Raw genomic sequence first — 12,026 nt, 5'->3', positions numbered from 1 at the left:
TAACACACTTTTTAAAAAATGTAAAATGATTTTTTAATGAGTTTATAGGGCAATTTCCACAAAGACAAATACTAGCAAAGTACACAGATACTTTAATACTCACATACATTTAACAAATTCTCAAAGAAAAACAACCAGGCATTTTCTCTTTGAAAATTTTCTAAAGTTACTGAGGTACAAAGGCACTTGAGTACTTTGCCCCTTCTAAAAATGGAGTTAAGTGGGGGAAACAATAGGTCAATTTTAAAAGCATTGCTTGTGCAAAAATGCCCACATACAAGCAACATGGATTTTAAAAAGCCACAAAGTACACGCATATATACCCATACATGCGTCAAAAATAAGAGGGCGGAAAAGGGGTAGGACATGGACAGAACCTGGGCATTCCAGGGTGGGGCCAACAGTTACGCATGTAACTCAGATTTTTAAAACTGGATACCACAGAACACATCGGCTTGTTATCCTCATAACTTTACTGCTGCTCCAAATGAGGAGCAAGTCTGTAGATCTCGAGTTTTAGGGTTTATAGGACAGGGTGAGGGGTCTGGGTCAACTGGGGGGCGTACAGGATGAAGAACCAGAGGGGTCTTGAAGATCTTGATATTAACTGGGCAAACTGGTGGACTAATTGGAAAAACTGAGTTGTCCCTTGGTGCAAGTATGTTTTAAAATCTGCCTACATATGCATGTAAAAGCCGGCAAAGTCCTAGAAAAGATATGCAAAGTACATTTTCTTAGGCAATCTCTTAAGATTAGGCTCATATTTACATATGGGAGGTCTATTTTAAAACATACACCCACAATTGTGTGCATGATTTAAAATTGCATCGTATCTCTACTCACGTGCCGATAGTGCATGTATGGGCGCACACATGCTCGTTTTAAAATTTACCTGAATGTGCATACATTGAAGTATTCAATAAATGTGCACACTTTTCTCCCCTGTCCAAATGATATCTTCAGGCATGCCTATATTTAAAACAGTTATTAAATACTGCCACCTAGTGAACTGCTCTACACGAGTCAGATTTTTAACATGGGATCTAGCTGCCAGTGTGGTTAGGCTGCTAGATCTTGTTTGAAAATCGCCCTTTGGGGAACATTTTGTATCAACCCACATGATAAAGCTGACAAATCCACACAATTTACACCACTTTTCAAACCAAGCTTATATGTATTTATTCACTTTGAAAATTATCCCACCAAAAATACCCAAACATACTGTAATTATTCCAGCTAATTTGTGTGCAGGAAGTTTTCAAGGAAATTTACGCACATAGGGGTAGATTTTAAAAAAGCGCGCCTTCGCGTACTTTTGTTGGCGCATCAGGCGCAAACAAAAGTACGCTGGATTTTAGTAGATACGCGCGTAGCCGCTAAAATCCTGGATCGGCACGCGCAAGGCTGCCGATTTCGTGCAGCCGGCGCGCGCCAAGCCGCGCAGCCTGCCGCCGTTCCCTCCAAGGCCGCTCCGAAATCGAAAGCGGCCTCGGAGGGAACTCGCTTTCGCCCTCCCCTCACCTTCCCCTCCCTTCCTCTATCTAACCCACCTCCCGGCCCTATCTAGACCCCCCCCTACCTTTGTCGGGGGATTTACGCCTCCCGGAGGGAGAAGTAAATCCCCGTGCGCCAGCGGGCCACTAGCGCGCCGAGACACGACCTGGGGGCGGTTCTGGAGGGCGCGGCCACGCCCCCGGACCGCCCCGGGCCAAAACCACGCCCCCGGGCCCGCCCCCGAAACGCCATGTCCCGCCCCCAAAATGCCGCGCCGATCCGACACGCCCCCCTCGAAAAATCCCGGGACTTACGCGAGTCCCGGGGCTCTGCGCGCGCTGGTAGGCCTATGGAACATAGGCGCACCGGCGCGCAAGGCCCTGCTCGCGTAAATCCAGGCGGATTTACGCGAGCAGGGCTTTTAAAATCCGCCCCATATTTTTGAAAATCAAAACGTATATGCGTAAGTCCAAATCCCTTCCAACTCTGCCCCCAGGAATACTTCTGCTCAGTCTGAATAAACTTATGCACATTCAGGACCTATGTACATAAGTTTACCTGCATATCAGGCGAGCAATTTTATAACAAGCCATTTCCTGTTTTGCCTGTGGAAGTGCCTTTGAAAATTGCCCTCCTACTGCTTAGTAATGTGCCAGCTAGATAACATTGCAAGCAGCATCCTCCATCTATTCACAGAATAGGTACAGCATAGGCAGGAGCAGTTAAAACTTCTGTACACTGTCCTGTCAATGTGCACCAACTCTGCACTTTAATGACCACCTTCAAAGATAGATGGGCATTTCTTACCTATGTATGTTTTGGCCTCTATGTAGAGGCTATTAACAATGGTGTTAGTAACAATTTCATGCCAAACTGAGATGTTTGTTTTTAATGATGTGGACATTTGTCTAGCAGAAGCTGGACTGGGGAAAAAACCCACTTTTGTTTATTTGGTCCCACAATTGCCTCCAGCTTTTTTGGGCTTCTAGTTCATTTGGAACTAGCCTGTACTGGGCTATAGTATAATGAGCCTTCATTCACAACTATGGCCATTAGTAGCCTAATTTACTAAGACTTTTCTCCAAAGCTATCTTTAGTCATGTGTAATGAATGAGCCTTCATCTCCCAAGAACTATGAAACTCTTCCTCCACAAAATCAGCTCTGGCCAACTCAAGGAACTGGTATCCTACATGACAGTACTAGCCACTGAGCTGGCCTGACTGCCAGCTCATCTTGCATTGTACAAACACAGTTTTTAGCCATTTGCCAACAAATTAAGAAAACAAATTATAAAAAAACCGATCCATTGTGGACAGTACAGATCTGCCTACTGGTGCAACATAGCAAGAGACAAAAGAAGCAATAGTTTTCAGATTTTAAAATAAATGATACTTGAGCCCTTTGCTTGCATGAGATCCATAAATTTCCATTTTAGGTACAATCAATATACTTTGCATTTCTGAAAACCAATATCCACGTCCTATCAGATTTAAAAACTGATATTATAGCAGGACACTGCTGAGAGTTGTACAATTGTGCCACACGCCTAGCAACATATGAGTTGTTAAGGATGACGTTATCCGGGTAACTCAACACAAATAATTTCATATGTAACCAGCTATACTCAGAATATCATCAGATAGGTTAAAATGAGTAACTTTATCCAAGAATATTCAGCGAGAGACTTGTCTCACTGAATATCTTTTAAAAAGCGCGCAGTTTAGCCAATATGCCTCTGTATAAAGGGCCTGATTTTCAAAGCCATTTACACACAGAAAACTCAGTTTATGCACATAAATGGCTGTTATAAAATAGCCTCAGGGTCTCTGCCCATTTAACCCACTTTCACGCCTACTTTTACAAACACTGGGGAGAGGTGTCTAGGGGTCAGAGTTGGGACTTGTGTGCATTTATTTTTCTTTTAAAAATATGCACGTTAAGTTAAACTGATAGAGCAGGTGTGATTTTGTGTGGGTAAGTTTGTACGTATACCAGGGCATGTACCTGGAAATTTTCAAAGTGAACTTATGCGCCTACATGTGTTTTGAAAATTTGCATATAAAAGTTACACATAGACTATACTCCTACCCACACAGTTATTAAATTTCCCTTTAAAGGCCTGATTTTCAAAAAGCATTTATGTGCATAGATTAGCTTTTAGAAAATTGCCCCAGAGTTTGTGCACATAAAAGTTTGCTCAGAAGTGATTTTGTATGTACTTTTATGAGTACTGGAAAGAAACATTCCCAGGATGGAGAAACTATTTCCACCCATATTTTTGAAGGTATGCACATAAATGAATACGTACACATTTTCACCTGCTCCCAAACAGGCATAAATGCTCGCACATATGCTGCACTGGGTCCCATGTTCATCTGCTAATTTTCAAAGAGGACTTATGTGCATAAGTCCACTTTGAAAATTTGGGCTGAAATCTGCATGTACTTTCTACATACGGACTTCAGCCCTAAATGGGTAAACATGCCAGATGTATGCTAAACAGGTACATAATGTGCTAATCACCACATTAATCATTAGCACAAAAAGCCCCTGAACAGAAGCTAAATTTAAGTAGATTTTTTTAGTGCTTTAAATATAGCTTCTGTCAGGGGCAGTAGTAAACTGCTAGTACTCCACTTTTTATCCACATCTTTGCACAAATGTTTAAAGGAAATATCTGCATGTGCTTGTACTTTGAAAACTGCTCCAGGTATTCCCACAGAGATTTGCACCTTTTCTGTGGATACTATTTCCAACCAAAATACACACATGCAGCCCAACTTTCAAAATCCTACACCATTTGAGTGAGTGACGAGTTGGTTGTTTCCCTTTTTTCTCCTTTGTCTTCAGACAACGTGCTGAGATGGCACTAAGTAATTCTTGCTGGGTCAGAGGCTGGAGGAGCACCTCCTTTAATGCTCAATACTTTGGGGTCATCAGGAGCTGCCACCATAACAGCAGCCATCTTCACTCTCTCCCAAGGCATCAGAATATATGCTTCCTAATGTTCATTTTTTTTTGTTTGGAATGGCCTGTGCATCCTAACCTAGAAAATGTGCACATTTGTATAATACTTATTCCATTATTTTTTTTTCAGTACATGCTGAGATTTGAATTTTAGTTTTAGTATCTTTGCCTGTAACAACCTCCACAATCAAACCCAACTCTCAGATGGAACACCCCAGTAAATACAAGACTGTTGTCATGTTTCTATTAGAAAAAGGGGTCATGGGATGAACATGAAAGGAGGTAGACTCAAGAGTACCGGTAATTAAGAAATATTTCTTTACAGAGAGGATAGTGGATGCATGGAACAGCCTCCCCATGGAGGTGTTGGAAACAAGGATCGTATCTGAAATCAAGAAAGCATGGGATAAACAAGGAGGATCTCTGAGGGTGGTAGGGATTTTATAGCTGAATAGTTGGTGTGGATGGGCAGATATAGGCTTATGATCTCTTTCTGCCATCACATTTCTATATTTCTAAGACATGCATATAATGTTTTAATGTTACAGCCAAAAGCAGAACATACAGATAGCCCCAAAACAGCAGCAAAAGCAGCACAGCAAGGAAGAGCACCACAAGTACTGCCACAGGGAACTGCAGCAGCAGGTCAGTAGAGTCCTCATTCTACCACAGTATGGAACTGAATCCAACAGTAGTTTGTTCTTTCTGTTTGTACATTATCCCAAATCCAACTGTAACATTGCTGATAGTGTTCTAAGACTGCCCAAGAAGGATGACACTATATTTCATGTTCTATATGGAGCAAGCTACTATAAACCAGGTTTCTGCCCCCATGAGCTTATCATGTGTTGGAGCCTTTCAATGTGGACCAAGCTGGGTTTGGACCTGAGTGAAATATTTTTGACTTGTCGAAAAAGGGTTTTTGAACCACCCAGTCCAGGGTAGGACTATGCCACCTATCGTCTGCTGTCTCTGGGCTGAACCAACTTTGTTATTTTATTATTTATTTATTTATTTTATTTAACAGCAACCTAATAATTGAAGGTTGACCGACGTGCCACAAATGCGCAGTAGAGACCAGCTCTACCGCACATGTGCGGGCGAGCACGTCGGTCTCTGCCAGAAAAAAAAAACATGGCGGCGTCGAGTGGCAGCGGCAGCGGCAGCGTCGGGTGGCAGCGGCGGCGGCGGCAGCGGGGCAGCGGCGGCGGCAGCGGGCAGCGCGGCGGCAGCGAGCAGCGGCAGCGGTGGCCAGTAGCGAGGGAGGGAGGAGAGAGAGAGAGGGAGGGACGGACTGAGTGAGAGGGAGGGAGGGATTGAGTGAGGGGGAGGACTGAGTGGGAGGGAGGGACTGAGGGAGGGGGAGGGAGGGACTGAGTGAGAGGGAGGGAGGAGTGGGTGAGTGTGTGGGAGGGAGGTAGGGAGTGAGGGGAGAGGGAGAATGAGGGAGAGGTGAGAGACAGGGATGTGAGTAAGTGGAAGGGGGAGAGGGAGAATGAGGGAGAGGTGAGAGACAAGGATGTGAGTAAGTGGAAGGGTAAGAAGTTGTGGAGCAGAGAAAAAGGGAGTGGAGGAGGGCTGAGGGGGAGGGGATGGGATTGAGAGAGGGTGGGGAGTGACTGAGGGAAGGGGAGAGAGGTGGGAGTGACTGAGGGAAGGGGAGGGAGGTGAGAGTGAGGGGATGGAGGCAGTGGGAGACAGAGGGTGCGTAAGACTGAGTGGAGGAAAGGGGAGGAGTGAACGAGGGGAAGGGGGAGAGAGGGAGAAAAAGTGTAGAAGGGTGCTGTGTTAGAAAATGGACTGAAAAAAAAATGTAATGTAGCCCGTTTTAATGGGCTTAACGGCTTGTTTTTATATACTGAGCATTTGTTTTTCACTTCATGTCGGTTCACAATATAAATGGGGCCAGGTTTTAATCCTAGTCCAATACAACAAGTAAAATTTAACTATGTAAAATTAAAAATTAAAACTAGCATTATAAATAAATCTTATGAGATGTAAAAAACTTAATAAAATAAAATAGAAAGCTCAGTAAAAATACTAAGCTAAATATAAAATTAGCTGATTAAACAAGATTACAAAATAATAAAATACAAACATTTTTATAAAACCTGCGTAACACCAATAATTCAAAATAATGATTTTCTTGTCAAACTATATATAAATTACCAAATCAATAGTGGGAGAGTCAGTAAATAAGAGGATTAGCCAGATGGAATATAGGATTGCTCAAATAACCATGTTTTTAACATTTTTTTGAAGGAATGTATGTTTGTTTCTTGTCGGATATCTAGCGGTAGGGAGTTTCAGAGTTTTGGAATAACCCTAAGCCTGTCAAAAGTTTACAAAGCGGTGCCATGTAAATGTTGAACAGGGTTGGGGAAAGGGATGAACCCTGAGGAACACCAGAGTTGGGTGGAACTTTAACGGATTCTGCAGACCCTAATTTGATTTTGAAAAATCTTTTTGCGAAAAAAGTTTTGAACCAGGCTAAAGTGGTATCCTTAAGGCCAATTTCTTGAAGTCTGTCTATCATTGACTCGTAATTAATAGTATCAAATGCGGATGTAATATCGAGCAAATTAAAAGATAAGAATTACCATGGTCAAGCCCTCTTAACATGGTGTCTAACAGAGACATAAGAAGAGTTTCTGTGTTATGAAGTTTCCGAAACCCACATTGGGAGGGAAAGAGTAACTGATTGGACTCTAAATACTCCGTTACTTGTATGTTTACCACTTTCTCTATCAATTTTGCTAAAAAAGGGAGAGTTGATATGGGCCGAAAATTTGCAATGTCATCTGGGTTTAACTGCAGTTTTTTTAATAATGGTTTAATAACCGCACATTTTAAAGAATCTGGGAATAAACCTTCTTCCAAGGAATTATTGACAATATCAGCTAAAGAGCGGGCAACTATATCTGGGATAGCCTGAAGGCCTTTTATTGGAATCTTGTCTTATGGATGGAGTGCCGGGTTCATCTTTTTAAGAATGTTTACAATTTCTTGTAACCAACCTCAAGGCCCACCTAAGTCCTGCCGGCACCCAAAGGCTCAACCTGCGGGGAACGAGGGTTGGTATAGGTGAAGCTCCAGCGGCCTCTACCTTCAGCCCACTCCACCTGCCGACGGTGGGGACCCGTAGGTCCTCACCTACGGGTTACGTCAACCCCACCTCGGCCCAATGATCCACCTCCGACGCAACACAAGATGCAATTTGAATTACAGCTGGCTTGTTTTTTTCTCCAACCATGTCTAGATCACATATATGCTCTCCCTGTTAGGCGGTCCAACTCTCGCTTGGGACTCTCCCTTATGGGAACAAGATGATTTGCTTCTCAGGAATTTGGACAATTTCATTCAGCAATTCGGTCTGATCTTTGATCAATCTGGGTGTGTCATCTCTGCTTCCACAGAACTCTTTTGTATTCGTCAGGGCAATCATTCTGTTATTAGAATTCCTTACCTTAGCTTCCAAACTTAGGGCCTTATTTTCTCAGGCTATCGCAGGCTTGCGCTAACAGTGCAAGCCTGTGATAGCTAGCGAAGGTAGCGCACGCCTGCGCTACCCACATCGGGGCGGAGTCGGCCCTGGAAGAGGAGGAGTAGGGGCGTCACCGGGGCCGACTCTGCGAGGATGGTGCGGACAGCGAAAAGGTAAGGACCTTTTCGCTGCCTATTTCACGCCCAATAACTACACCTTCTATGGTGTAGTTATTGGGCGCGATGCTGGCAGCGATCGCACCGCGGAGGTGCGATTGCTGCCGGCTAGCGCAGGACCGCCCCCCCCATTTCGACCCCCCACCCCTTATTACCACATTTTTATAAAGTACCGCAGGCCTGCAATACTTTAGAAAATGAGGCCCTTAGTTGGGGTGAAGATAGCTAAACTGCCATTTTTTGGCAGGGATTATTTGAGAGAATAAAAGATGAACTTACAGCCCGTGATCTTATTTTGTCCCTTGAAGCACTCATTGCCTTGGCTATTCATATTGACTTGCCATTCCAGGAACAGGCTTGTGAAAAGAACTCTCAGCAGACCTCACTCGTGGTTCCCAGATCTCTGAATCTTTCGCAACCCATCCTGGAACCACTGAAAGTGGCTGCCTTCGAAGAACCCATGCAATTGGGAGTTACCAGACATTCACTTGATGAGCAACAAAGGCAAATATCACAAAATTATTGTCTCTGTTGTGCCACACAAGATCATTTTGTCTATCAGTGCACCTTGAGACTGGAAAACTCTATAAAGAGAAGTCTTGTTGGGAAGGCAGCCCTGCACTATCTTGATTCCTCTATTAATGGTTCCAATGTGTCTTACCTACGGAAAACACTCAGTTCAGACCGAAGCTTTAGTAAATTCTGGAGTGGGGGTAAACTTTATTCAAGAATCGCTGCTATGTCAATGTGGTTGCCTTACTACCAGCTTAACCACCCCTTGTTTCATTTTGTCTGTCTCTGGAAAACCCCTACCTGGTCGTGTGACTACTGCTTTCTTGTCCATCATGATGCAGATTGGGTCTCACCAAGACAGCATTCAGTTCTATGTACTATCTAAAGCATCCAGCCCTCTTGTACTTGGACTAACCTGGCTGAGACTTCATCAACCATCTATTGACTGGAATTCCTTACAGATTGACCAATGGGGTCCATCCTGCCAAGAACATTGTATCGTTTCATCTTTGTCTCCGGTCTCGTCTGAAGTGTTGATTTTGATGCCTCAATGTACATCCTGTTCCTATGTGAATTCTGAACTGTATTATTCTCCTGCCAAAGAAACTTTGTCCATCGATCAGAGCAAGTTTCAGTCCTTGTCCAAGCTTTCAGCCTTTTCTTCAGTTAAGTCTGATCTTTCAGTCCAGTCTCAAAACCAATCTCTGAATCCTGGGTCTGGACCCCCAAGCCCCGAATTGGTAAAATAGTACCTTCATCTCCTCAGAAGCCGAAGAGAAGAGGCTTGAGGAGGGGTACTGAGAGAATCCAGCTGCCTTCCCAGACTTTGGAAGCATGGCTGAAGCTTCAAAAGAACATTGATTAAGTCCATCAAGCAGCAATGAACAGGGAGGGAAAGAAATGAAAGAATATTTTACATTGCCTCTTGGACTTAACATTGTTGCTAGCTTGCCAGAATCTCTCTTTTCATGATCACAAACAGAACATGTCATCAGCAGACAAAGGAAACTTCATAGAATTGGTAGAGTTGCTTTCAAATTATGATCCAGTTTTGAAAGAGCATTTTGTAAAGATTAAGCATCCTATTCCATCTGGGAGGAGAATGGCTTCATATTTATCTCCAAAGATTCAAAATGAGTTTATTTGACTTTTGGGGAATCACAACAAAGAGAAAATAGTGGCTGATATCAAGAAAGCAAAGAATTTTCAGATTCTTTTTTAAAGCACTCCTGATTTGTCCTACACAGATCAGCTGTAAGTGATCAGATACTAGAGATGTGAATCGTGTCATCGATCGTCTTAACGATCGATTTTGGCTGGGAGGGGGAGGGAATCGTATTGTCGCCGTTTGGGTTTTTAAAATATTGTGAAAATCGTTAAAATCGTGAACCGGCACACTAAAACACCCTAAAACCCACCCCGACCCTTTAAAATAAATCCCCCACCCTCCCGAACCCCCCCAAAATGCCTTAAATTACCTGGGGGTCCAGCGGGGGTCCGGAACGACCTCCTGCAATCGAATCGTGTTGTCTTCAGCCGGCGCCATTTTGTGCCGCCATTTTGCAAAATGGCGGCGCAAAATGGCGCCGGCTGAAGACAACACGATTCGATTGCAGGAGGTCGTTCCAGACCCCCGCTGGACCCCCAGGTAATTTAAGGCATTTTGGGGGGGTTCGGGAGGGTGGGGGATTTATTTTAAAGGGTCGGGGTGGGTTTTAGGGTGTTTTAGTGTGCCGGTTTTCCCGCCCTCCCCCTTCCCCTCCCCCTTCCCCCAACTTACGATTTTTTGATGATAAATCGGGGGAATTGTTATTGTATCGTGGCTCTAACGATTTTTGACGATTTAAAATATATCGGATGATATTTTAAATCGTCAAAAAACGATTCACATCCCTATCAGATACATCCATATTGAATGTGAACATATAGAAGTAAAGGAAACATTCTCCAGCTTCTTCCTTATTGCTGGAAAGACTGCTGCTGATCTCTCCAGATATCCTGAGATATCTGGAGAGTAATGGCTGCTGACCCTTCCAGAAATCCTGAGCCATCTCTCCAGATGGCTGCTGATCTCTCCAGATATCCAGAGAGTGATGGCTGGACATAAATTTGTGCCATAGACAGGGATATGACAAAACTGAAACTATGATTGGGATTCATGGTTGTGTTCAGTCAAAGATCAGAGAGATTAATCCCAAGGCATTATTTGTACCTTGTGCAAATCATTCTCTGAACCTTTGTGGAGTGCACATATTTGGAAGTACTTCTTCGTCTGTGACTTTTTTTGGAGCCTTGGAGAGTCTATTCCTTGTTTTCAGCCTCTCCTTATTGATGGAAAATGCTGATGGAGAATGTCAGCATGACAGTCAAAAGGCTTTCTCAGACAAGATGGAGTGCCCATTATAATGTTGTGAATCCTTAAAGCAAATGTTGAGAAACTGACCTCAACTCTGGAAATACTGCGTGATCCCAAAGAAAATGTGGCCACAAGAGGATCAACACAGATTTTGCTGACTTTTGTATGTGATTTCTCTTTTTTGCGTTACCTTTCTTTTTGGGGTCAAGTCCTATAAGAAATCAATTTCACACAAAAATATTTTTAAACAGTTGGAATCAGCTTGATAAGTGCACTATGAAGCTCCAAGCTCTAAAACTGTTTCTTAAAGATCAGTGCAGTGAAATTGTCAAGCAGACCATTCATTATGCAAGTACAAAGTGTGAGGAAATGGGAGTATAAAGCTATATGTAAGGATGTCAGGAGAAATGGCAAAGGTTGCTGGTCTCACATTGCCAGAGGAAGTAAAACGGGCTATGCTTGAATGTCTTGTTTGATTTCATCAAGAATTGGAGATTCGATTTAAGGCAATGAATCAAATTCTGTCAATCTTCGCTGTTATTCAGTCAAACATTGTGCTTATTGCAACTGAAGAAGAACTTAAGAAGTGTATTCCAAATCTGACTTAGATTTTTTATGAATTCTCTGATGAAGATGTCAGTGTGGAAATTGGATGACTTCGGAGGCATTTGAAAGCTGCCAAAATCTCTGTTGAAGAAGCAAATAAATGGACAGAAGTTTCTGGAGTTTATTGTGAAATGGGATTCTTGTGAATCTCTGCCAAGCGTCTCACTGTGTTTGAGATTATTTTTGACTGCTTGTGTGTTTGTTGCTTCATATGAAAGAAGTTTTCCCAAATTGCAATTGATAAAAAATTTCTTATGCTTGACCATGAGTCAGAGAAGATTGACAAATTTGCCTTTACTTTCAATTGAACATCAATATGCAAAGGAAGTAAATTTTGATGAGCTCATCAATTGATTTACAGAGATTAAAGCTCAAAAGCAGAGACTGTGAATAGACTGAGCACTGAGGTTGGATTTCGTATGTTTTTTG

General features: G+C 43.0%; 1 protein-coding gene across 1 annotated transcript in view; it reads left to right on the top strand.

Moving 5' to 3' along the window:
• Positions 1–12,026, top strand: part of BSN (bassoon presynaptic cytomatrix protein) — a 618,895-nt gene that overhangs the window by 493,278 nt on the left and 113,591 nt on the right. Inside the window, exon 8 of the mRNA XM_029599675.1 lies at positions 5,011–5,107. Within this exon, the coding sequence (XP_029455535.1) occupies positions 5,011–5,107 (97 nt within the window). The remainder of the gene's footprint in view (positions 1–5,010; positions 5,108–12,026) is intronic.

This window comes from Rhinatrema bivittatum, chromosome 4, assembly GCF_901001135.1.
Source record: "Rhinatrema bivittatum chromosome 4, aRhiBiv1.1, whole genome shotgun sequence".
Taxonomy (NCBI): Eukaryota; Metazoa; Chordata; class Amphibia; order Gymnophiona; family Rhinatrematidae; genus Rhinatrema; species Rhinatrema bivittatum.
The sequence above is the reverse complement of the archived record's forward strand: the minus strand, read 5'-3'. Positions and strand labels throughout refer to the sequence as shown.